Here is a 27,789-nt window from a genome sequence, read left to right on the forward strand (position 1 = left end):
GATAAATATGGCTTACAGATAATGAAAACTCAAAATTCAGTGTCTCAGAAAATTGGAATACTGTGAAAGAATTCAATATTGGAAAGTCGTGGTGTCACACCTTAATCAGCTAATTAACTCCAAACACCTGCAAAGGTTTCCTGAGCCTTTAAATGGTTTCTCAGTCTGGGTCAGTAGGCTATACAATCATGGGGAAGACTGCAGACTTGACAGATGTCCAGAGGACAGTCATTGACATCCTCCACAAGAAGGGTAAGCCACAAAAGGTCATTGCTAAAGGGGGCTGTGGAGAAAAAGAACTGGACTGTTGCTCAGTGGTCCAAAGTTCTTTCAGATGAAAGTACATTTTGCATGTCATTTGGAAATCAAGGTCCCAGAGTCTGGAGGAAGACTAGAGTGGCACAGAATCCCCGTTGCTTGAAGTCCAGTGTGAAGTTTCCACAGTCACTGATGATTTGGGCTGCCATGGCATCTGCTGGTGGTGGTCCACTGTGTTTTCTGAAGTCCACATTTAACGCAGCCATCTAGGGCATTTTAGAGCACTTGATGCTTCCTTCTGCTGACAAGCTTTATGAAGATGCGGATTTCATTTTCCAGCAGGACTTGGCACCTGCCCACACTGCCATAGGTACCAAAAGCTGGTTCAATGACCATGGTGTTACTGTGCTTGACTGGCCAGCAAACTGGCCTGACCTGAACCCCATAGATTCTCTATGGGGTTCCACTAAAAGAATTTGGGAAAAACTGAAGATGAAACCCACTTTCTCCTCATCTGCCCACTGTATGAAGCTGTAAGAAAGAACTTTTTGAGTCAAGTTACAGCAGCTGGATCAAATAAAGAAATAATGAGACTGTGTCTAACTGAAGAACCTCAACATATACACCTAGCTGCAAGTCTTGTTTCTGAATGTCACCAGATTAGAGATGGTAATAAGTTTTATAATAGTCAATAACTTAACTTAATAACTTCACCATAACTTTGTGGGGGGTTTTTTGTTTTTTTTGGGGGGGGGGGGTTGTAAATATTTTATTATCATCAGTTGTGTTATTGTGATTGTCATTATTATTAGTCATTGATTATGATGACATGATTAGTCATTATTTTTCCAGAATTTCCCCTCCGGGGATCAATAAAGTCTTATCTTATCTTATTATTATTTGTTTTGTTTTGTTTATGTACTCTGCTTTGGCAACAAAGGTTTTAACCATTCATGCCATTAAAGCATATTTTGAACTTTATTGATCTTATGTAATATTCTAATCTTCTGAGACACTGAATTTTGGGTTTTCATTATCCATAAGCCATAATCATCAACATTTCAAGACATAAAGGCTTGAAATATTTCACTCTGTGTAATGAGTCTATATAATATATGGGTTTCATTTTCTGAAATAAGTGACAAACAATATTGAACTTTTTGAGCACATATTGAGCACAAAAGCGTCCCCGGTGTTATCAAGACCCCCAAGATTTGGTTCCGGTACAATAATGTATATAAGGGTTGTTGAGCTTTTAGTATTTACAGTGAGACATCGTGGCCGCTATTTTGTTTTTTTGCCCTGACAAGGCCACGCCATCTTTGCGAGGACATAAAACCACTTATTAAGGCCTTCCTGGCATTTACTTTACTGGGATATCTTGAATCATCTTGAAACGCCAGCTTGCCCCACAGACATTGAAATTTCCTCTCACTGCAAGGTCTCTTTTTGCTATGTGCAGAAGTACAAGTACATCAGATGAAATCTCTTGGACTAGAACAATCAAATATGACCCCTGCAACAGGCCCAAAACACCCCAATTTTGGCCACTTTATTTAAGATGGCAGATTTCCAGCTAGAGACAGAAACATGGTTCCACTGGGCTTTTGTAGATCCCAAGCCACATCTTCACACCAAATTTCATAAATCTAGGTAAAACTGCTTTTTGTCAGTGTTTAATAAACACAAAAAAGTGGTTCTACTGAGGCAATTCTGATGAGTGCATTTTTTTTGGAGTTTTAGATGTTTGCCATTTCTAAGGTAAATCAGTGCAGGTCCTATACTCCAGAAATGGGTGAGACTGGGAGAAAAACAAATGCCTGTGATAACAATGGGGCTCTCACAGCCATGGGCTGCTCAGGAAACCATTCTAATGTAGAGCCCCGTGTTGGTTATGGTAATTATGTGAGTGCTTCCCTGGGGTTTTACTGAAAAGATTTAACATTATTGAAAAAAAGCCTAAAGCTATTTTGTATTATAAGCCGTTTAAAAAATAGCTACCTGCATGATCATGCTGTTTCGCCTTAACAAGTTTATAAGAAATCCAGAAAAAGCAGAGCGAAAAATGACTAGCATGTGATCAGACTTTTGCTATAGTACCAGTTTGGCATTATTCGGTCACATTTTCTCAGAAAGTCCCCTTTCTTTTCAGTCAAAGCAACTTCATAGTGCACTGAAGTCCATGTACAGACATCATTACTGTGTCTGGGAACAACCATAAAGAGCCAGACCAGCTTCTCTATGAAACACTCTGATGTCTTTGTACAAATATCTGATTTGCCTCTTTTGCGATCACTGCAAATTGCTGGATGTCGAATCAGGCATCCATGCGTCAGTACAATCACAGTGAGTGTGAATAGCCCCCTGTAGCCTCATCAGGAAAATTGCTGTTATTTTTCCTCCACAAGCTCCTCCAGACGCTATAGAGAACATTCACGCTGCACATCAGACAAATCGCAACTTTTGTGTTTGTTTGTGCGAGCATGATGAATGTGTTGGAGTGCATGTGCGAGTGCATGCGTGCGTGTCTAATTTGCAAAGCGTAGAAGACGTTCATCTGTTTGGCTTTTCTGAACAATCCTTTTTGGTACAGGGGGAAATTGGATTAGCATATGATGCAGATTATCAAGTAGACACTGAGGCAAAAAAAAACTGTTGAAACAGACAGAAGCAGACAGGGCTTTTGATGGAGTCAGACACATTTCAGACTGATTAGATGTGCAGTATAAGCCACAGCTGATCGGCAATAAACTACAGGCTAAGTGAGGGATTGAACTTTAAATCTTTAAAGCCAAAAAGGACCTGGGGAGGAAATGAGTGTGGAAGGTGGATTAGCATGTGCTGCAGATTATCCTGTAATCACAACAGTAGTGTTTCCTGTGGTTTGCCTTCAGTGTTTGACAGAATTAGAACTTCAATCTCTGATATTTTAATCCTGCCTTGCCTTCACATCAATCAAGGCAGACATCTTCAATTAACTTGAAGCCCACATTTGGCATTTTTAAATCTTTCCAAGGCTATGAAAGTCCTGATTACAAAGACAAAAATAGCCTTAACACACAATCTATGACAATATTAACATTTCCTGAATTTGGTTTCTTCTCAAACTTTACTGACTGTGTTTGTTGTAGCTGTGCATTTTATGTCAAAGTTTGATCAATTCAAATGTAAGTCATATATTCATTTTTTAATTGTGTATAAGCAATTTACAACCACCAGCAACAGCAGTTAATTACCAACCAAATTTAACATTATAAAACCACTATAAAATGTGAATGTGCTCAACAAAAATGAGAATCTATGCAGAGTTAAAGCAACTGAGGACAGTTACTTTGCCTCTTCTTCTGTGAAACACTTAAGTCCCTGTAAAGTGATTCTTAAAAAATCAGTATTTTAGGTTTGTTGTATGACAGCCAGCTGTGTTATGACCCACCAGTCCAGATTTCAGTCATGAAAAGCATCTCTAAATATATAACGAAGCTTCAAAATCATGAAAAGTTAGGCAGAAATATAAGGTTTAGGATGCTATGGGCATTTCTGTCGAATGCGCCAAAGCTGCGCCCATTCACAATTAAATAAAGTCAAAACAGGTCAGGGCTCAAGACACTAAACTCATCAATCCATGTCTTTATAGTCCTTGCTTTGTGCAATGGGACACAGTCATGTTGAAATAGAAAAGGGCCTTCCCAAATCTGTTGCCACAAAGTTGGAAGCATAGCATTGACTAAAATGTCTTGGTATGCTGAAGCACTGAGATCGCCCTTTACTGGAGATAAGAAGCCAAGCTCAAACCAAAAACAGCCCTATACCATTATCCCTCTCATGCAAAATTTCACAGTTGGCACAATGCAGTCAGACAGATAACATTACCTTGGCATCTGCCGAAAACAAACTCATCCATCTGACTGCCAAACAGCAAAGTGTGATTCATCACTCCACTGAACCCATTTGACTGCTCCACAGACTTGCATACAGCTGCTTGCCCATGGAAACCCATTCATGAAGCTCTGCCACACAGTTAATCTTACATTAATGCCAGTGGAAGTTGGGAACTCTTCAGCAGATTGTGGGAAACTTTTAAGCACCATAAGCCTAAACAGTCTTTGACCCCACTCTGATTTTTTTCTGTGTTCTTCTTTGTGGCTGTTACTCCTACATGCTTCCACTTTCTAACAGTATCACTCACAGTTGACTGTGTAATATCCAGCTGGGATGACATTTCAAAAAACATCTTATTGCAAAGGTGGTATCCTTGACAGTTACATGCTTGAATTCACTGAGGTCCTCAGGGTGACCCTTTTTTTTGTATCACAAATGTTTGCAGTGGAAACTGCATAGCTAGGTGCTTGATTTTGTACACCTGTAGAAACAGGTCTGATTAACATCAATAGCAACAATAATTGCTCATTTAAATAAGAATTTCCACACAACAAAGCTAAAGTGGAGAAATAACTGCAAATTATGTTCATGTGGGACTCAATTAACATAATAATGTGCATAAAATCAGCACAAATTAGCTAAATAAGATGACAAAACTGTTAAGTTATATACAGTATATATATTTGTTTATGTGTATTCTTGTTTGCTTGTATATGCTTTAGATGATGGTTTTGCACTGGTTGACATTTGTGTAGATGACAGGTAGATACAGTAGGATGGGTAGGCACTAGGGAAGGTGAAGAGTATTTTACCAAAAAATCAGGACAGACTCCACTTTATATGCAGGACAAATCTTCTCAACATTCACTAAAGAAAGGATTTATTTGATTTGATATTTTGATCCTGCATACAACCTGCTTTCTCTGTGCCACAGTATCCTGCTTAATTTTGAGTTTCATTTGTTTTATTTACTCATAGACAAGACCAAATATTCACAATAGTATTTATGTTAAACCCTATCCTTACCCAGGTTGTTGCAAAAATACATCAGATCTCATCAGAACTTCTGGAACATTTTGCCTGACATTTATTTTACCAGCCTAATTGAAAAGCATTTTCAAAAAGGAAGCTAAGCCCTTTGTATCTCTGATGCCTCCTGCATTGGATATTCAAATGTTTTTCACTGATCTTTGGATGTTTTTTATTACTTAACAAGCTTGGGATGGAAGGTCATGGTAGGATTATACAGGTGTTACAAAGCCTGACTGATACAGCGGATGATTTTTGTTCTTCTCTGACTTTGTCCAGGGCTGCACATTGCTGCATTTGTCAGGGCTGTTGCTTCAATGCTAGAATATTCCTGGTTTGAATCCCTGTCGCACAGATTCTTTCTGAGTGGACTTTGTATGTTCTCCTTACACATCTGTGGGTTCTGGCTGGCCGGCTGGCTAGATGGATGATGGATGGATGGATGGATATATGGATGGATGGATGGATGGATGGATGGATGGACAAAGTTGTCAATTTCTGTTATGTCCATGTGTATGTCACAGATTCTAAGCTGAAATCAATCATCGTCAATATAATTTGGCTTTTTGACCAAAAAAGTACACAGAAAACTCCTTAATGTCAAAGTGAAAATAGATTTCTGCAAAGTAATGTCAATTAAACAAAAATATGTAAGGTAAATTGAGTGATCACATAAATAATCACCTCTTTTAAAGTGACTGACCTAATTCAACAGAGGCCCAGTCAGTTGGTGATAATGGTCTCCCAGTTAGTGAAAGGTGGAACAGTTGAGTGAAGTGATTGTGCCTCAAGTGGTTGTAGTATAAAGACACCTGTGCCTGGAAGGTTCAGTCTCTGGTAAATCACAATTCCTGGCTACCATTACACTATGAAGACAAAAGTACACTCCGCGCAACTCAGTGGGACAGTCATTGAAAAGTATAAGTCAGAGAAAGGATACAAAAAACTTCCAAGCCATTGAACATCTCCCAGAGTTCAGTTAAATCCATCATCAGGAAATGGAAGGAATATGACACACGTGTCAATCTGCCAGATCCGGCCGTGCTCACAAACTGAGGGTGCAAGAAGGAGACAAGTAAAAGAGGCCATCAAGACACCTATGACTACTCTGAAGGAGTTACAAGCTTCAGCAGCTGAGATGGGAGAGACTTTGCATACAACAACTGTTGCCAGGCTCTGTACTAGTCAAAGCTTTATGAGAGAGTGGCAAAGAGACAGCCCCTTTTGTTGAAGAAAACTCATACTGGATCTCCCACTCTGCCAGCCCTTACCCTCTACAGACTCTCACTGGACCCCAGAGCCAGCAGATGGAATTTGCAAGTTTATACAGACTTGTGTGTTACAATAACACTCACTGGACTCTGTCTATACACTCTAAGAAATGATTCTTGGGGTTAGTAAGTAAAGCTTTTTCTGTATAAAAAATAAGTTTGTTATATGAACACATTGTAATCAGTTGATAACTTATTTTAATAAGTTGGTCAGAATAAAAATAAAGAAAACCGTCTTAACTCAGTAAAAAAATCGATTTTAAACATTTCTGCCTTAACTTAACATAGAAGTGTATTCAGTTACTACAGCTAAAAAATATTGTAAGCATTCTTTAAAAGCTGAGTACAAGGCTGACGTGCCTGGACATATTTTGCTGTGAGACCACGCCTGTCACAAGAAACAGAGGGAAGCACAGGAAGAAGAGGGAGAAACACGATTTTGCACCGAACTTCACTAAACTTTATGGCTTGGTGAGTACAATTTTGCCTCGTTTTATTCACAACAGCTATTAACTATCAACACTAGGCAAGAAATCGTTTTTACACCACACTAAACTCTTTTCCTTGGCTAGGGGTGGTAACATTTAAGCTAGTAACATTACACTTTTAGCCAACTGGTGTAGTAATTCAACCATAACATTAGTCTTTGTTATGTTTTATTTTACAGCAGCTGAATGGTGTTAATTGTTGTTAATTGGCACTGAATTTCTGTAGCAGTAGTTTTAACTATGCAAAGACAGGATATAACATGTTTTGCTTCTTTCTAATTTAAAATTGTTGTAGTGTTAATAAAGGTCTGACCAGCAAAAGCTGCATGGCTGGGCCGTTTTACATTCATGACTAAAAAAATGTAGGTTACTGAGTACATTTGGTTTAAGATTTATGCATTTTGATGCTTAAACCCTAGAGTTATTTTTATGTGAGTTTGAAGATGGTTACTTGAGCCATACCTGAAGAACAGTCTATGTCAAACTGCAGTCTAAAAACACAGGCGAGGAAGCGAACACCATGATATGACGCTACAGGAAAGGTCTCAAGTAACATTAATAAACTAGTTGTTTTAATGACATTGCATTGAGTGTGCTTTAGCACATAAAATATAATTTTGCAATTTTGGGTGATAATATACAGTATGTGTTCTTCAGGAACAGTACTCCACGATGTCATTTTTTAAATGGAGGCTACAGTTTTGTGTGCTGTTGAAATGTGAATATGCAGTCAGTCCTGGCAAATGGGATGCATGGTGTTTTAATAAACAGTTTGATTATACAACTGGAGTTTCAATGTGTTATTTATTCTGACGTACAGAAATGTTACTAATACTCAAAAAAATTAAGGTAACAATTTGCATGGACATTTTTAAATAGAATGAAAGTAAATGAATAAGTTAAATGGAGTAGTTTTTACACAATTACAATTAAGTCGTTTCAACTTAACTAAGCTTGTAGAGTACAAAGCAAATGATGTTGTTTGTACTACAGTAATAGAATTTGCCTAACTAGAGAAGTCTTGTGGCATTTAAGCAATAATGGCCAAGTTGAAATAACTTAAAACGATCCATGCAAAAGGTTACCTTAATTTTTTACGTTGAGCCAGCATGTCATTTTTTAGAGTGTACAGTTCAAGACTGCACATCCTCATTTAGAAAAAATTGCACTGCAACTCAATCAGCAGTACCACACCTATACAGTTTCTCCTTTTTCCGCCTTTGTGCAAACTCAGTTTATATATACTGTAATTTTTTTTTTCTAAAAACATCAGTTTAAGTCTAACCCCTTAATCTCTAATTAGGATTCTTACTAGTTCACCAAAAGGCATGTGGGAGACTCCATGGTCAGGGGAAGAAAGTTCTTTGGTCATCCCAAATACACCATCCACGCTTTGAGACACAGAGGCGGCAGCATCATGCTGTGGGATGCTTCTTAGCAGCCGGCCCTGGAAGGCCTGTAAAGAAGGAGGGTAAAATGAATGCAGTACAATAATGGAAAATCCTGGAGTACCATCTTATTCAGTCTGCAAGAGAACTATGGCTTGGGAGAAGATTTATCTTACAGTGAGAAAATGACTCAAAGCATACAGCAAAAGCTACACAGAAATGGTTTAAAGACAACAAGGTGAATGCTCTGGAGTGGCTGAATAGAGAGCAAGTGTCCAAACTTGAAAAGAGCAGAGGTGGCTAGTAACGTGTTACATTTATTCCGTTACATGTACTTGAGTAGTTTTTTTTAAAAAATCCTACATCTGGGAGTAGTTATTGAGCAGAGTACTTTTTTACTCCTCTGTTACATTTGTGATGAAAAACAATACTTTTACTCCATTACATTGGGTATACACTGGTTGCTACTTTTACTTGTCTATATTTTCATTAATTTTTTTTTTTACACTCAGCTGAGCTCTCACAGCAGTGTGAGGTAAAACCCTCAGCACCACAGAGTAAACGGAGGAGTGACCTCTCCCCTTTAACTATCAACAGTTGGAGATAGTGGCTGAAGATGTAATACCTGCGTCTCCTTCAGAGGAGCATGTTCATCCCTGGCCCAGCATAAAGACTCTTTGTCTTTCAAACAACGAGGAACGACAGCCACACAATGCACTGCCTACTGTGTCTACCTAAAATGGTGGAAATCACAAGCTTCATCAAATCTAAGAAAGCACATTATGGTAAGTAAGCTAAACAAGCTAACAACTGCACTGCTAGTTTGCTAAACATGTAAGTTCAAATCTATGTTTTAACTCAAGGACTGCAAAGACACAGTGATAAATGATGTCACGAGTCCAATCACCTCTGCAACACTGCCACAAATGTGATTTTAAACGGCATTATTTAACGTTACGTCGTAGGTGATACTATTATTGTGTGTGTGTGTGACATATCTCTTGTATCAGTGATTATACCTAACATGGTTATAACGTGGTGCTAGTGGGCCAAAGTTGTCTTTGGTTTAATAAGTTTCAGTTTGGCTTGCCAAATTTGTTAAGTGATAATCAGGATGAAAATTCATAAACTGGAGCTAAAAAGTAAAAATTAAATTAAAAAAAGACAAAACCCAGGAATGAGGCAAGTTCATAAGATTAATTTCATAAATATGAGCCAAAAATCATAACCCATGATAAAATAAATATAATGTGATTCAAAAGTAAGAACTGCAAGGTATAAATTCATGTATGTGAGATTAAAATCATCATGTAGAAATAAGGTAGCTAACTATTATAACAGAAAGACTCCGTTTTTTTTCATATTGAATTTTTTCATCCCATTATTGTGATTAACAAACATAACTTGACTGCTGCTCTATGTGTTAAGTTAAGTTTTTTATTTCTTTTACTTTTGGCAAGTTATGCTTCTTTATTTATGGCAATGTGCAGTTCACATTACTACCCCTGAATAATATGTCGTAATGCAATACGTTTTTAAAAATGGCACAAAATGAAGTTACTCACTACTTAAGGTACTGTTTTACTCTTACTCAAGTACTTATTTAAGTACTTTTACTTCAACTTGAGTATTTATTATTGTTAAGTAACAGTACTGTTACTAGAGTACTGTAACTGTGTACTCTACCCACCACTGAAAAGAGTTGTTCACTCCCAATCCCTGTGCAACCTGACAGAGCTTAAGCAGTTTCGCAAAGAAGAATGGAGTAAAATTGCAGTGTCCAGATGTGCAAGTCTGATTGAGACCTATCCACACAGACTCAGTGCTGTGATTGGAGCCAAATGATTATCTACTAAATACTGACTTGAAAGGGATAAACATTTATGCAGTCACTTTAACATTACACACTTTTGATTAATTGGAATTACTCTGTTTTCACTTTGACATGAAAGAGTATATTTTGTAATTTTTGGTTAAAACAAGCCATAAATGTCTCCACAAGGTAAAGAACATCTCCTACCACCTACCAGATTTGTAAGGTTACTGCACCAAAGCCATGTGAAAAATCATTTACCTAAATGTCAAATAAATTCCTGCTGGGATTTTGGTGCAAAATTGTTCTCATGTGTTTTGTGAAGCTCCTTTACAGAAGCTGCTAAAAAAAGAGCTTTTGATATTTTTAACCTGCACAATAGGATGAAAATTGTGACTAACTGCTTTTTCTCATATTCTGCTGATGGTTAAAAAAACAGTACAGATGGGTAAATGGAGTGATTGTGCCTAAGGTGAATATTTCAGACAGTCAAAACCTTTTAAAGGAGTAGACAAGAATATTTGCTGCTGGAACACAGTAATCTAGGCTGAGATGGAAGGAAAGCAGTAATGGAAAAAATACTTCTTAATACATTTAAGCATACATGTGGGAGAAATTTCTCACATTTTAAAATGACAAAAAGGATAGGAACATCCTTTTGAAACTGGTGAGAAATACTAGAAGGAAAATGTTGATTACTACTGCCCTCTGCTGGCTGCAGCTCCACCTTAGTATAAGAAAATACAGAGATCATTTACTTAGTGTCTACATTTTATGAACAAAACTGACTTTTTCTATATTTACTTTGAGAGCTATATAAATATTCTTCTTTTCTCTTCTGTGTTGAGATTGCAGCCCGGACTACACGAGTGTTTTCAGTGAGTCGACTGATAATACTGATGCTCAACAGAGCAACCTCAGAGCATCATTACGTATTGATTTACATTGTCTGGCAACTTAATAGAGCGGCTCAAAGCAAGCTGGTCAGCATGCATAACACTGCTTTGAATGTAAAGGGTAGTAATACACAGGGCTGGGTGATCACAAACATCATCACAGACTCTTAACATCCTCTGCTCTGAATATGAGCCTCAGCCATTAGGAAAGTACTCCATGTGCCAAAGTAATAATCAAACCTCCATCAAGCTGCTGAACTCTTACTGGATATATAAGTGCAGCAGACTCCAGCTCGGAGCATTTATCAAAAATATTACAAGATACATTCACAACCAATGGCAGCAAAGTTTTCCCTCTCTCTTTCCAAATCTTCTAGACTGGGATCCGTCTCTGTGGTTTTCTATTAATTGAGTGCATTTGAAATATTCAAGAAATCTTCCCTTTATAGCATTTTAAATATGTTGTCCATTCATAAAGATTGATTGATCCTGTACTATTAACCATGTATTTTAATACTTATTCAGTAACACTCAAAGTTGTAATGTAGAATTTTCCCGCTAAAATGACTACTCTTCAATCGTATATATTTTTAGTTCTGTGCTGACATTACTACTCCAACAGTTTTTAAAGCCAGAGACATTCTTTATTTGTAAGGTTAATAAAAAGGTTAGTTTTAACAGTCTGTCTTGTCAAGGTGGCTACAATGACAGAGCCACAGTGACAGACATAAAATGTCTACCATTGCCATAGAAATGCTGGATATTACATCAGGACTGCTGCAAAAAGGAGTGCAACCTGTTGCTGGAGTCTGCTGTTTCTGTATCTCACTGATGTTTCGTTTGCTCCTGCCATCTTCATTGTTTTCTTCTTGTTGGGAGCTGTGGTCTCTATACAACAAAATCTGCACTCCATGTGGTGTGTTCAGGGGCGCCGCCAGGGATTTTGGGCCCCATGAAAAGAAATCTTACTGGGCCCCCCCCCATAGCCAGCTGTTAGGCCGGTGGAAAATTTTGACACTATTTTACATAAAACTATGCATTTTAATTATATTTTTGACTATCATTCCCAAATTTGTGAAATGAAAAACATGACAGTTAATTGGTAGGGGAAGCACTGAAAATACAATGAAATTCATATAGATTCAATTATTTGCTGCAAGACTGATACTCTATAATCAAAAACCTATTTCTTTCTTTAAATACTTGAACATAAAATTCTCTTTAGATTAATTATGTGAAAATACAAAACTTAAATACAAAATAACCTCTTCCATTGAAATGAAATGCAATTATAATCTTGGAGCACAAATAAAATCTCAGCAAAAAAACTCGATCAAAAACAAAATGGCCAATTGCCTTTTATGATTTATTGTAATTTGAACATTATCATCTATAGAACAAGATGCAACAAGCAAACAATAAAAATACATTAAATAAATAATAATAATGATAATGATAATAAATAAAATCAACAGCAGATGTTAAACTAAGTAAGCTCACATTATATAGTATTTTCTAAAATGTAATACCATTTGTAATAGCGTCATAATCACCATTTCAGGTGGCCTCACCATTTTGTTTAACTTAATGGTGTTTTCAGTGATTTGACCAAAAATAACAAAGGAAAATGGGATTTTACTACCAATACTCCACTGCTCACTGTCTCCCTCTTGTAGTCCCACATGCAGGTCTAATTTATCTCTAAAACTGTAGATTCACAGGTGATGGCATTAGATTTGTGGTGAAAAAATACATATATGAGGCTATATGGCTGTTGCTATTTAATCTTCTGATTTCCTGATTGGATTGAGAGCAGTCACCCAGTCTGCATGCAGTAGAAATGTTCTCTGTTCCTACTACAGAGCAGGGGCGTGAGAGTCCCAAACTATTGATCAAACATTATATTTCAGAGATAGCTGATGCTTTTTAAACCATTACCGTTGCATACATAACGTAGCTATGTAGATAATGTAGTGAAGTAGCTACTGTCGCTTAAGCTAAACAAGTTTGGTTAGCTAATGCTATGTTTGCTAAAGCTTTCACATAATGAAAAAGAACAGCTGTTTAAAATGGCCCTCTAGATTAAAGCTTAAGCTCAAGAAGCTTTATTAGCTACATTAGCTTATGCTATGTCTGCTAAATTTATCAAAACAAACTACATTGTTTGAGTGCCAATCCTGTCTACGATTTACTTACTGCCACTTTGCTGTCTCTTGAGTGTCTATGGTAAAATTGTGCTTTTGGGTTAATTTAAATCTGTAAATTTCCTCAACATAATTAAAGAAATTTGGCCTAACCTGGAGCGCGGCCACACTTAGGCTAAAGATTAAGGTAAGGTTTAGGAAACCAAAATAAAAAATATCAAAAACCTGCAAAACGTTATTACAAAATGTTTAATAAAGCCAAGTAAACAGTGTGCCTACAGGAAAAAAACTGTACTCCACCCTCTAACACAGCTACTGTGGCTAAGGCTAAAGCTAACAATGCTAACAGAGCTTATGAAGCTATGTTAGCCTCTTCTGTAGCTAACTAGACAATTTAGGTATGTAGCAAAAATAGATAACGCTTAACATAAACAAGCTTCATTAGCTACGTTATTTAATGCTACAGTTGCCAAAGCTATCGTAACTATGTGCTAACATTAGCCACATTAGCTACATACTTACATTACCAATGTAGCTAAAAGAGCTATGTGAGCTTAAGCTACATTTTTTCATAGCTCACTTTGCCAAAGCTAAAACTTACATTGCTACATTGGCTTATGTAAAAATGTTGACTACATAGTTTGCATGGCTACATTAGCTTTACCTAAAGCTAATGAAGCTAGAGCGGGCAACCAGTCCTGTAACTACTAAAGTGGGCCTATACTTAATCTAATCCACCATTAGACCTCTGACTTTTTTCTTTTATTACCTCTGCCAAGGAGGTTATGTGATCAGGTGGGTTTGTTTGTTTGTTGGCAACATAACTCAAAAATCATGGGCGGATTTTAATGAAATTTTCAGGACATGTCAGAAATGGCATAAGGAAGGACTGATTAGATTTTGGGACTGATGCAGATCACTGTCTGGATCCAGGAATTTTTTTTAAAGGATTCTGTACTATTGGGAGATAGGACTTATAGCGGAGGTCTGCACTGTCACCACTTTACACCAGGAGATGGCAGACATGAGTAACTTATTCAAAATTCAGAGTTTGAAAGACGCACGCCCAGTCGAGGAGACAAGTCGGAGCATAACAGGGAGAAAGACAGTGAATTGTGGCGAGAATACTCACAATGCTGGGAGGAATAGAGGAATATTCACTCTCTGCCATGACTTTCACATGTAGCGAAGCCAATGCTTTGCCTCACTGTGTCTCCACCCCAGTGGGGAGGGAATAATCGTCGAATTAGATTTTGGGAGTGATCCAGATCACTGTCTGGATCCAGGAATGTTTTCAAAGGATTCTTCACTATTGGGAGATAGGGCTAATGGCGGAGGTCCACACTCTCTGAGTGCTTTTCTAGTTTATGAGATGTTGCTTAGTCTGTAATGTTTTCAATGTGGTTATTTCTTGAATGTTAGTGCCAGACTTTGTTTATGGATAAAGTTGAACTGAAAATACAAAACTAAAACTGAAAGTACAATGTACTGTAAAATTACGTCACTGCCATTCTGACGGGGCGGCATCTCACGGTAGTGGTCTGCAGGAGATCTACAATCTGCAGCCAGACCCCTCTTGGATTATCTCACAGTACTTAGTGTTGAATGGTAAATCAGGATGTTTTTCACATCAAAGTGAATAGTCTGACCGTATTTTACATCAAGTCTATTCATGTACGACTCATTGTGGCCTGTTAGCTAGTTAGCAGTTTGTTTGCTACACAAGCACAGAGCCACCTGACTGTCCAAAATCCACAGCAGAAGTTCAGTTTTTTTAATGTACTCACAGCACATTTTTGCAAACATGTGATATATCAAAGAGATTCCATAGGAATGAATGGACTTTCAGTTGACTTGCTTCAATGACCAGGAGAGGCTGAAAACAGGTTCAGTTAAGGTGAGAATGTATGATTTTAATCAAATCTAAGCACCAGTACACATTAGGGGTGTAAAGGTATGTGTATTACTGTACCAATTAGGTACAGGCCTTTCGGTACAGTACAGACGTGCACCGAACGAATACATGTGGAACTTAGCTCATACACGGACAGAAATACTCACTGTCACACTGTCCTGGCAACCACACAACCACAGCAAATGACAGCAACAGCCTGAATATTCCCAGATTAAAGTGTACTGTTTAGGAACACTTTGTTTCTCAGTAAAATACAACAGTGGACAAAGACAACAGTAGCGCTGACATTATTCAGCAGGTGGTTCACTGACAGCACGTTGTTCAGGGGACCAATCAAAGCATCAAAAGTTGCCACTCAAACAAGAACGTCACAGTAACAAGGAGGAACAATAAAAGTCTCACCAGCTGGTTAGTTTCCCATAATTTTTGATCTTTTTATTATAACAATGGTTCTCTGGATTTGTGAATCCAATTAATTTTACCTTCAACTGTCAGCCTCGGAGGAGGGGGAGAGGGACTCCATCATGTCTGCAGCTGCATCATAGGTAAGGTTATTCTTAGATTTCACACGGCTCCAACCTCTTTATCTGCCTAGATGGGCTGTGAAAGGTTCTCCCAAACTTTGTAGTAGGTCCCATTGGTTAAAAAAGTAATCCAATGCTGAAGTCTGTGTTGAAATCGGTCGGATAGATGCTATTTAGCATAATTAACATTTACAGCTGTGTGATGATGTGTTTAAGTTGGCTTGGAAATTTTAGTGTTTAAAGAATGGGTATAAACATGTCAATATATCAATGAAAATAACCTAGTAATTAAAACATATTAATTTATTCATATTTTCATTAACTGAAGACCTTTTGGAAGGAGGCTGCAGCATTATTAATAGTTTAAATGTAATTTATTTAGCCTATCTATTTTTATACAATTTAATACACTTAAGAATATGTTATTTATTCACTTTAATTACCGTACCGAGAACATACCGAACCATGACTTCAAAACCGAGGTATGTACAGAACTTTAAATTTTCCGTACCATTACACCCCTGGTACACATGATAACAGGGGAAAAAGTCCTCCTACTCACACATGTCCACACAATCCTGAGAAGAGGTCCAATCATGCTCTTGACTGGAGCTTTTGCTCTGTCAGATTTTGCTTCCTTGTCAGATTTTGCTACCACTGCTTTTTCCGATAGACGCGTCTATCGATTTTTGCTGCCTTGTCAAATTTTGCTCTCAGTACTCAATGCATTAATATAAAGCCAATAATCACCTCACTACCCCTGTGTCATTAATCCCAGCATGTTTTGATGCATTTTCATCCATATTTTTCTGGGGGGGAGCATATTTTGATACTCCAATTGCAGCCCATCAAATTTTGCTCCCAATACTCAATGCATTAATATGACGTTTTCATATATGCATTAATGTAAATTTCTGTGATCATATCGCTCAGCACACACTGTGACTTCAGTTTTGAGAGACACATGTGGAATTGAAAAGTCCAATATGCTGAACTGCATAAATTACAACAGCATGGCTTCAAGGGCGAAAAGTAGGTCCTGAACTGGCCTGGTTGCACTTGAGAAGGAAGACAAGGGTTTGATAAGATAGTATTGTCTTAATTGTCGTGTGTACATTTGGTGCACAAATATTCTGAGCCAGTTCCATCCTCATATTGGGCGCATTCAAAATGTGCCCACCTTGAGCATGATTCGCACTGAACCTGCACAAAAAATAAATTGTGTTTTGTAAACAAACTGCACAATTGTGTATATTATTTATGAACAAGCATTTTTGAGCAAGTTAACAAGCACACATTTCATTATACTTTACCATTTCTATCGTGCTCTTATCGCCCTCTGCTTCAAGAAAACAGTAATCTTCGACATTCCCTAAAAAACATAGATTTCATAAAATTTTCAAAGTAACACCCAAAGCACATTGATATAAGTAAATTAACAGTATTAAACATCTTAGAATTTGTGCTTGACACCACTGAACTGTACACTGAAGCAGAGCACAAGCCATGTCAAACCGTGCCAGGCCAACAGCTTGTGGAGATTGTCAGGATGCTGGAAATGTTGCCATGCTTCATGTATTCGTCTGCAAACAAAAAAAAAGTCATTCAGGAAGGTGATGCCATTGTGATTTTTACTAACTGTTCCCTTAAACGTAAGATGAAAAATAGTTTTGTGTTTGCATAACAAAAACAAAAAGAAAAAATGATGACAGATTATGGCTCCAACAAGCTCCCAGACATCAGACACCTATGAGTTAAAAATAAATTAAAGAGGTTACTTAATTGTACCTTTATGCATTGTAGTGGCTGTGAGATTGCCAAAGGTTTGCCAACCTGCTGGCATTTGTCACATTCCAGAACCTTGAAAAATCAACATTTATGTAGCTTTCACAGCGGTTAAAAGGAAAAAATTGAGAATTATGGCAATGGGCGAAATTTGCCAAAATGTTGAAGTATCTCTTTAAACGCAGGAAAATTCTCTCCTTTGATGGTTTGCATTAACTATTGAATTTACTGATTGTGGACAGAGAGAGAGAGAAAGAGAGAGAGAGAGGAAAAGAGAGACGGGGAGAGAGAACTTAAAAAGAGCAGCTTGCAGCGCTGGCGTAGTTTAATTTTTTTGCTTTAAAACGATGTAAAGTCATTCAGACAAGAAAGTGTAGAGAGATCGAGGAGGGCTCCAAACACTGCGTCATCAGCTCTAGACACGCCCTCAAACGGGTAGCTCGGTTGTAGTGGAAGAGCAAGCCCCCTGCTGTGCTGGGCTGCCTTGCCAAGTCAAGTCAAGCCGCGCCATGTAATGGAAAAGTCCCAAATCACTGCCACTTATGGCCTTTTCAAGAAGAAAGCTGACTATAGAATCAAACTGTGCTGGAGTCTGTGTGTTGCAACATTCGCTGTCAAAAAATGTTGTCAAGGTGGCTGAATATCTCTGTTTCAAGATATTCCCTTGTTGTATAATGTTGCAACTTGATCTCAAAAACAGGGGTCATATCCTAAAAATTTCTGTTGTTTTTATGTTCACTGTGGTTCTATGTTTTTACTTACTTTTTAGTCACTAGTACTTTGATAAACATAAAATGTGCTTTTGTTGGATTATGCCATAAAACAGTTAAGAATAATCAAACATAAGTAACTCAAGTGATTATAATTTTATTGATTTTGCTCACATCTAGAAAAAAATGCTCTCTTTTCATTGATCAGTCTTCAAGTTTCATCACTTCAATAGGGGCAGTGTTAAACCACCTATTCGTTCAGTGCTTGTGTTTGTGAGGAGACAGCTATGAATGCCACTGCATCACAAACATTTTTGATAGGGCTACAAGCAAGTGAATAGTTAGTGAGCTCCTGAGAATTTAAAACAGAAAGCTTTGTGTTCGTCAGCGGGGGGCAGACATTTTGTCTCCATCACTGATCTTGCTTCAGTTTGTTTGCTTCATGTTCCACCCATTGCTATTTTCAGAGCAGACTTCTGTCTCATTACAACTCTCCAAGAGGAGAAAGCTCAGTCACTTAGAGATTTTACACAGTCTGAAGTCAAGCTAAAACAATTTCACAGAGAGACGACACAAAAGGAAACTCTTGGAATAAATCGGCTGAGCCTCTGGCAGTAAAATAAGAGCCATGAGTGTTTTAAAAAATCATTGTCATCTGCTGCTCTGGTTATTCAGTGAATCAAACAATGTGGTCCATTCGCTCGTTTGCTTGTTCATTCTGTCTTTTGTTCATTTGTCTGTCCTTTTTTCCTGCAGTCCATCCATCCTCTTTCTTTCTTTCTATCATTCCTTCTTTCTTTTGTTCGTTTGTTCCTTCCTACTTGTCATTTTTTCATTCATTCTGTCGTTCGTTCTTTCTTTCTCTCGTTCCTTCCTTCCTTCTTACATTGTTTCATTCATTCGTTCTTTCTTTCTTTTGTTGGTTTGTGTGTTCATTCTCTCTTTCTGTCTTTCCTTCCTTCCTTCACTCGTTCTTTCTTTTGTTCAATTGTTCGTCCATTCGTCCATCTGTCCTTTATGCCTTTCTTCCTGCAGTCCGTCCATTATCTTTCTTTCTTTTTTCTTTCTTTCTTTCTTTTTTGTTATTTCGTTTGTTCTTTCTCTTTCTCTTTCTCTCTCTGTCTCGTTCGTTCTTAATTTCTTTCATTCATTCTTTCCTAACTCTCTGGTCTTTTGAATTCATTTAAATATTGTTTGTTAAACTTGACCGCTGTTGCTGCTCATTTGACCTCCTTAATATGGGACAACCTGCTCCATTTTTGTTTTGAGAAAATATAGTTTTGTGTCCACTCTTTCTGTGGAGATAAGAGAGCAGGAGCTTGTATTTTGTGATTGCAAATAATACAAAGGTTTCTTATACTTTTTAAAAAGAATTTAGGCAATCTTCGTTTTAGTGGGTTTTTTTTAGACATGACAAGGTTATTTGATTACAACTTTTGTCAAATGTAAACATTGCTATTACCTAATGTGAAAGATGACCATAACAAAAATAGTTCAAGTGGGCCTTGTCACAAGTTATTGATGTTTTATTTCCCACTGCAAACCAGAGTAGCTTATACAGGTATTATTATTATTTATCAAACATAATTCTAAAGCCAATAGATAGGTTACTGTTAAACACTAATTGTTTTAGCAAGTTATTTGAAGTAAAACATGCAGTTTTTGTGTGCTCTGATGATGTAAATGTTTGAATAAAAATTCGAGTAAATACATGTGTGGATTTTGTATTTGTCAATTCTTACATATATTCATCAACAAAGCTCACTAGCTCCACCTTGTGGCTTGATGCTCTCATTTCACCACAGCCCACTGCAGCCTTCTGATTCTGAGCATCATAAAGGTTCCCCTGAGAATGTAAAGTGTGATAATGGATCAAAGATGATAAAGTTGCCTCTTTTCTAAACAACAGGTCTGTGGCTGGTGGGAAGCAAATTCTCAGAACTATTTCTTGAATGAACCACTGGGCGGAGTGACACAGTGCAGCAGCCATGTCAAGAGTGTAGTTCCGACTTTGCATTTAACTTTAAAACATCTCCAAGCACCAAGACATTTTTTTAAACTAACAAATTTCTAAAATGCTTCTCGAGGCTCTGCGTTCAGGACCAGCCAAGATATTCATGCAATAATCAATACTATCCATGATAGCTGTGACACTGAGGATACTTAATAAGGCAGAAAAGGTGAACTGTAAAGTTTCAACAAGCACCTCTGTGCATCAGCTGCATGTTTATGAGTATGGTGTGATTCTTTGCAGTACAGTGTTGTGTATCATGAGAGGTTCCTGTGGCTGTGGTAACATTACCAACTTAAAGAACTGTGCAAAGATCGATAATATATCTGATGAAACAGTCAGCGAGTAACACGAAGCAGCTCAATGCATTGACACTGTTTTTGATTCAGGGACTTTTGGTGTAAATAGAACTTAATCATTCATTGGCAATTTAAAGATACTGTAAAATAATAAAAGAAGCCCTTTATTTAAGTTACATTAAGCTATATATATATATATATATATATATATATATATATATATATATATATTTTTTTTTTTTTTTTTTTTTTTTTTTTTTTTAACTTACCTTGAAACGGGCGACTGCTAAGTTCACATCCTATGTACGGTGTGTGGATGCAGGACCATCTCAGACTTTTTATCTCATAATTATGAATTTATTATCTTATAATTTTGACTTTTAATCTCGTAATTATGACTTTTTAATCTCATAATTTCGAGTTTTCATCTCACAATTATGGCTTGGTATCCATAGTTATGACTTAGGATTCTTTTTTTTTAATTGCCTAACTTCCACATTTTTATTTTTTTAGGGCGGAAATGGGTTTCCGTACACCTTTTACGAGCGTGTGATGTTCTTTTCTTAAGTTTAACTCGGCCAAGCACGTTAAAATATTTAGATGTGTTGAGTTTGAGTTATGCTGCTCTTTTTTTAGAGGTTATTAGTAGGGATGCACTGATACCATATTTTTCTAGACCACGTAAAAGTACTAACATTTGCTGGCACCCACCAATATGACTACAAATATGAGTATTTAATACTATAACTGTTCATAAAATTATTTTGACAGTGTGTTTATTCTAAACTGATGTTCTTCATCCCTCCTCTTGATAATTTATCAGTGCTTAGTTTTATTTCTCCTCTACCTTTTTCATCTTCACTTGTGTGAAAATATCAACAAAATGCAGACATGGCTCCAATTTTGACTTCATAGTCACATAATGAAAGGCTAAATGTCATGCTTTAAAATTATACCAAGTACAGTATCTGCAGTTTTTATGAGTAAGAGTACAGGCATTTACGCTCTGTATCAGTATGGGTATTTTTGTCTCCCAACTTATAGGTACTGTTGGGTATTTGGGTACATGTATTCATGATTCATATCTGGATGTGCTGTGCTATGGATTTGTTAACTGAAAGAATTGCTTCAAAATATTTTGTCCTCATAATTTGTTTTGAGCTGAACAGAGGGCCTCTTATTGGTTTTGCCTAGGGCCTCCGAAGTAATAAAACCACCATGAATATCCCTCATTCATTATCAGATTACTCTTATCCACAGGCTGAGAGCAGTGACTGCATCATCTTAATGTAGAATATGAAAAGTCAAATAACGTACCTTTCTATCATGGCGTCAGCCCGTGGTTCATAATTTCAGCCTTCGTTTCCCGTATCACATGATCAAGGAAATGGCATCAAATTTTAATTTTCCCGGAAGTTACCCATGCGACTTGGAGGCGCACCGGCTCCATAGAGCAGAAACATCGTATTATGGCCTCTCTCTGAGCCTCCTGATGCAGTTGTGTACATACCTTACCGGCAATCCGTCACCATCGACGCCTTGATCATGGACCCCCGGTCCAGAGGCTTTTTTCGGGGCCATCGGAGTTGTCAATAGTACTCCCAAAGTACTATATTATTTGATTTTGAGCACTGTCACTTTTGCACGCCCGGGGATTTAAACCGAAGTGACAGTAGTAGCACTCACCCCATCTGCCGGTCAGCTAACAAGCTAGCTCACTAAGTCAATAGCCAAGAAAGGGCATCACTTTTTTGGAGTAAAGGACACGGAAACTACAACGCCACTATTTTCTGTTATAGAAGACTGACCAGAGGGCGATTCCCAGAGTTACCATCTTGCAGCATATTCATTATCGATTCCTGGTAAGAAAAAAACAAACTGACGGCGGCAATGCTAGCTTGAAGTACACCCGAGCTTAGCTTCATATTTGTCAAAGGCACACAGGCTAATGTGGCTAATGCTAGCTCTTGGTACAGGCCCTGCCGGCTGTCAGCGCTCGCACAAGGATAGCTAACCAGCTAATCCTGGGTAGCATTTGACAACTTCTGAATCAAAATATTTGGGCTATTTCACTTTGCGTTGGAGTCGTTTCTTTAACTAATTTTAAAGCATTGTTTGTAGCTGGTGAGTTTAAGTTAACCCCTCTTTAGCTGATATGACAGCCCGGGTTCCCGGTTCTCGTGGCAAATCATCCGTCGGTCAACATTAGCGTTATCACTGTGGGCTTCATGGGGTTACGCTAGTAAGCCTACACGCTCTATTTTTTGTGGTTTAAAAGCGATCAAACTGTGTTTTAGCCAGAGTAAACGACACTGCTCCAAACCTTTAATTCTTGCTGTGTTTGTTCAAACTTAGAGTGGATAAAATGACATGTTGATGGTTTCACTGAGCCTCGGAGCTCGCTGGGCCTGTAATGAAATACATTTTGTAGGACAGGGCTGGGCTAAAGCGCTAACATTAACCAACAATAGCTCAACTGTATCCTAACCAGAGTTAAGTGTGACAGCATTACTAAAAGTAACGCCGGATTATTTTTTTGTCTGACATGTGTGAGTGTATATACAGCACATAAGTAGGTTAAAGCGATCGGCTTCAGCGTTGTGTACGGTAAGGTTAAGTGTGGACTGAATCCTCAGCCACGTAGCGTAACGGAGCTCAGTGTGATACTGGGACACGTAATGTTAGCCGGCAGTATGCTAACGATTTAACCTGCTTCGGCCGGGAATACAGCCTGACTAGCGGGCCAGTAAAACACCCTTCGAGGTAAAAATGTGTAACAACTTAATACTAAGCGGTTCTCTTTCATTCCAATAAAATGGCGCTTATACTACTGTTAGTCCTCTCTGTCAGCAGAGTCATATGGTATTTTTTTAATAATGCACAAATGCCCAGTCTAAAGGAAGCATGGTACTAGCTAGCGGCTAACTACAGTTCCCGTGTCAGCAGGTGGATTTTGTATGACACGTCTGCGTGTTGCGTTTCTCATTTATTTAATAATTTAAGCATGTTTTGACCACTCCAGCACCACGTAACTATCATTCATCTTGTTGAGAAGCTGCGATCTAATGTGACACGGATCTGATTTGAATGGACTATCTGCACATGTAGCTAGCACAACCAGGGGGCATTGAAACCACTGTTAACTCAGTAGATGAACTTTGAACTGAGGTATCCATTTTCTACAATTCCCCTCATATCTAGATTAATCTGATGTTGCTGTAGTCATGTTTGTAAAGAGTAATAATGTCCAGACATTTTTAGTTGATGACCATAATGTAACTCCCTATTTTGTTTCCTGATGTTTGTCAGAGTCGTGACCACTTAGGAATATGCACTTTTACTGTCAGAAAATGGTCTTTTAAGATTATGGTTTCACAGGCTTAATGTATGCACTGTTCAGTATGTAAGTGAACTATATTTTGGGAGCTGGTGATGTTATCTTAGGAGAAACCACAGGCCACACCCTCCCTGTCTGGTTAGAAGTTGCCACACTAAAGGTTCACTTCTTCCTACACCGTTGTCTGATGTTTAACCTGTTTGGCTACAGCCATATTTTTAGTAGAGATACATGTTTAACTGAAAAGAATTCTTATAAATACTCTTATTTTAAATATTTCCTTCTCAGGAAAGGTTGGCAACAGAAGGCCACCCTAATGCAGGACCACAAAAGAACGTGAAATGAACAAACCACCACAGCCTATAACGGGACCAACCTCAGTCCCAAACCCTGCTCCATCCCCTGGATTAACACAGGTGAGAGCAGCTGACCTAATATACTGTAATGTTAGCTTGTAAAGTGGATTAAGATTGGTAATATTCCCTCTCTCCTCTCAAGGCTGCTTACGGCCCTGGACAACCCCCTTCTCTTGTTTTTGCGACCCCTCCACCCCCACAAATGAACTCCGCACCACAGCCAAGACAGGTATTGTTAATAGCACAATTTTAAAGCATTGAGCATCAAAGTATATTCTTTATCTTCTGTAGAAACCCTTCCGTTCCTACTTTCTCACAACGATTTCTGACATGGCTTCCTCTGCTTTAAGGCTTCGGTTTGTTCTGTGTACTGTATGCGTGTGAGTGTTGTAGCTTATTTGGAATCTTTCACCTTCTTTCCTCTCTCTGCTGTCCTCCCAGTTTGCTGCAGGCCCCCGTACTTTACACCAACAGGTACTAACACCCCTCACTTTTCCTTACATCCCCTGTGACTCCTTAGTGTGATGCATGTTTTCTGTTCCACATTTTGGAGCATTGGATGAAAACATTTTTGTTGTTTTAATTAGGGTTTTGTACAAGAGATTTGATTAAGTTGAGTGCTGTATTTCTATGCAAAGGCTCAGTTTTATCTTTATTAAGTTGTGTCAGGTCACACTGACCCAAACCTTAATTATTTTCTGTCAAACCCAATACATCCATGCATCAGCAAGACAGAGTCCCAAACCTTTTTCTATCAGCTTTTATCTAATGTCAGATTCATTTGAAAAGAATATATATCCTTTAGTGTTAGATAACCTTTGCATATGTAAACTGTGATAATGTCTTACTTTAGACTTTAAGTGAATTCATATTTGAAACCCACATCTGTCTTACATTTTTAAGTTAACATGCCTTTGAGCCCTATGAATTAATAATTTTACTACTCATAAGTGGGACCTGGAGGACTGCAGGGAATCCCAATTCTTTGTAGAAAGAGGGCATGTTCTGCCACGGTTGTTTGACTTCACCGTTCTTGGCTGAGAGATATTTTGCTGCTTTTTGTACGCTTCCTTCTTAACACCTGTAATCTCAAACTTCCATGTTGTCTCATTTCCTTATTTTCACCTTAATCTCACTCCCTCTCTTGCTTTTTGCTCATGTGTTGTGCGGCTGAAGGGTGGATACAGAGCACTACAGGTAACGGCTTTTCTCTTTGTCCCCCCTCTATACCTCTGACTAACCTCAGTCTAGCAGGGAGAAATGACATTCAGTAGAATTTAGACTGAGTGTAACCCAAGATCTGAACTTGCTGTACACTTTGGCAGTTGCTGTACGTGCATTGCTACCAGCTGAGGTTAGGGTTGTGTGATTGTAGCACACACATGCACTAGTGACGTAATTAATTTAAAGGATTTCTGAATCAAACCAAAAATGTAGACATGATAGAACAGGTTATTGGGGCTGTTTTTCACTTTTCATCACCCTTTTTCTGCTCTCCCTCATCTGTTTTCCAGAGCTACTATCAGAACCGACCAGCCATGGCCACCAGTGCTCCGAGGGTACAGACGAGTAGTGGACCACGGCCTGTGGGACCCGCTCATGTCTACCCGCCAAGCTCCCAGATGATGATGATTTCCCAGCCACAACTGTCTTTCGCTGGCTCCCCTCAGGGCTACTTCATCCCCCCTGGACAGGTTGGTCCACGTTAGTAACCATTAGTCCATTGTAATTTCACGTTTCTATTTTTTCTGCCCAAAAACCTTTGTACCACCTTAAATAGAACTGATTTTTTTCCACAGAATGTTGTATTAAGGGTCATCTCTGTTTTCTATGTTGTTTGGCTGGACTCCCTTTTGAAGTTAGGTTTGCGTTGTTTCCTAGACATAGATTGGACTCATATTTAATCGTTTCTGGTGGCTTTACTTGGATGATTCTAAGTTGTCAAGTTATTTTACTGATAAGTTGAGATATTGTACTAGTCACCAATACATCAGCCATCCAAAAAACATACCAGCATTTCAGTAGTCATGGTGAACGGATTTGATTTAAGATATGATTCTAGCACAGTGGATTGAAAATGGAGGAGAAAAACTAAGAATGAGCTGAATGCAAAATCATTTTTGTAAAATCTACACAAAGCCATGCATTTTTCTTGTCCTGGAAACTCGGTCATGTTTTCAGAATCAACCAGATGAGGTAGTAAAGATCAACCTGAGGCTCTCAGAACCTTATTGTTCATCCACAGTTATTGTTTCTCTCTCTTCTTGTTGTTTCTGCAGTACCGGGCCCCATATATGCCTCCTACTCAGCAGTATCCTGTGACCAGCGGGACAGCGGGCTTCTATCCTGGAACAAGCCCTGCTGAATACCCAGCTTATGGTAAGGGGTTTAACCTAAAGCCAGCAACAACCAAGCACAACCATAAACTTAAGGATTTCTCGCTTCAGAGCGGTGAAACTTAAAAACCAGACGACATAACTTTTTCTGATTGTCATAACTGAAGCTTTAAGTTTTGGTCTAAACGATTCACACACCTCTTTAAGTAAGGTATTGGTAGGTGTGTCATGGTTTTGCTTGGCTGTTGGCATGTTCAGTGTCTTTTGTATGTGGTTAACTGCCAGTTGCATGTGGTCTGGCTTGATCTGCTTTGGCTTGTGTTCTTTCTATCTGCAGTCTCACCTGACACTGCCGTACAGGTTCCATGAAATGGCTTTCAAACAAGAAATTAATTCTTCTGTTGGATCCATGTGAAGACTGAACGCCAGGGTGGGATTGAATGGAAGGAGGGCTCATTTTTGACCATGAATGTGCTAGTTCAGAAGTATTCAAAGTTTCCGAGATGGTAGCACTCACTTTGAGTTAGGGCTGGGCAATATGGCCTAAAATTTATATTATGATATATTCTTGCTATATTGCAGTACACAATATATATTGCAATATTTTAAAACGTCCTCTAAGTAGCTGTATAATGTCCAAATCAGCCCTAGATGACACCAGTTTGGTGATTAAAATGGACTTTTCCATTGGATTAAAAAATGTATGCAAAAAAAGAGTACAAAGCAATATAAAGTCAAATTTAGCACACTGTTTTGTTTTGAAAAAAGACTTAATTCAAGCTATTACTAATAAAGAAATGCATAAATCATGAACACTCAGTCTTTTACAGTTTATGGAAAGTTCGGAAATGTTTTCTGTGTTATGTTTACTATTGCTGATTATAAAATGATTATTTTCTCACTAAGTGTGAAGCAAACAAAACTCACCAATCCTGCATGCAGCAGAAGGCCAAAACCCTGCAGTCTAGTCCACCATTCAGGCTCACAGCTTTTATTACATCAGTCTGTTATCTGTGTTGATTAATGCTGGACCAGTTCCTCACAAGTTCATGACATTGTCTAATGACAACGAGGAGTTAAAATGTCATCTGAACTAAACTCAAGCGAGAAATGCACGCTGACAGCTCAAAATGTACACATAATTTGTACTCGATGTTCACGATATTGTCATTATATACATCATGAGTGGCAAAAGCCGCGATACAGCGAGTATACTTGATATATCGCCCAGCCCTACTTTGAGTATGGTTGCAATCATTGAACTTAAGATTTTATTTTAAATACCCCCTTTCTACACTTCCTGCCAGTGTAGCTGCTATGAATGCTCACTGGCTAAATGGAAAATTTAAT

The 27,789-nt window shown here is 38.1% G+C and overlaps 1 protein-coding gene across 7 annotated transcripts in view; it reads left to right on the forward strand.

Annotated features, from left to right (window-relative positions):
• The first annotated feature begins 21,840 nt into the window (after positions 1-21,840).
• LOC121519921 (eukaryotic translation initiation factor 4 gamma 1-like) overlaps positions 21,841-27,789 on the forward strand; it is a 30,682-nt gene continuing 24,733 nt past the window's right edge. For 4 of the 7 annotated variants that reach the window (XM_041803029.1, XM_041803031.1, XM_041803033.1 and 1 more), the window contains exons 1-7: positions 21,841-22,272; positions 24,036-24,163; positions 24,246-24,332; positions 24,545-24,577; positions 25,280-25,300; positions 25,618-25,797; positions 26,383-26,482. In XM_041803029.1, coding sequence (XP_041658963.1) covers positions 24,089-24,163; positions 24,246-24,332; positions 24,545-24,577; positions 25,280-25,300; positions 25,618-25,797; positions 26,383-26,482 — 496 coding nt within the window. In that variant the 5' untranslated portion in view covers positions 21,841-22,272; positions 24,036-24,088. The remainder of the gene's footprint in view (positions 22,273-24,035; positions 24,164-24,245; positions 24,333-24,544; positions 24,578-25,279; positions 25,301-25,617; positions 25,798-26,382; positions 26,483-27,789) is intronic. The other 3 variants (XM_041803032.1, XM_041803035.1, XM_041803030.1) reach the window with 2 other exon arrangements.

The sequence above is a fragment of the Cheilinus undulatus genome, linkage group 13, assembly GCF_018320785.1.
Source record: "Cheilinus undulatus linkage group 13, ASM1832078v1, whole genome shotgun sequence".
NCBI classification, from domain to species: domain Eukaryota; kingdom Metazoa; phylum Chordata; class Actinopteri; order Labriformes; family Labridae; genus Cheilinus; species Cheilinus undulatus.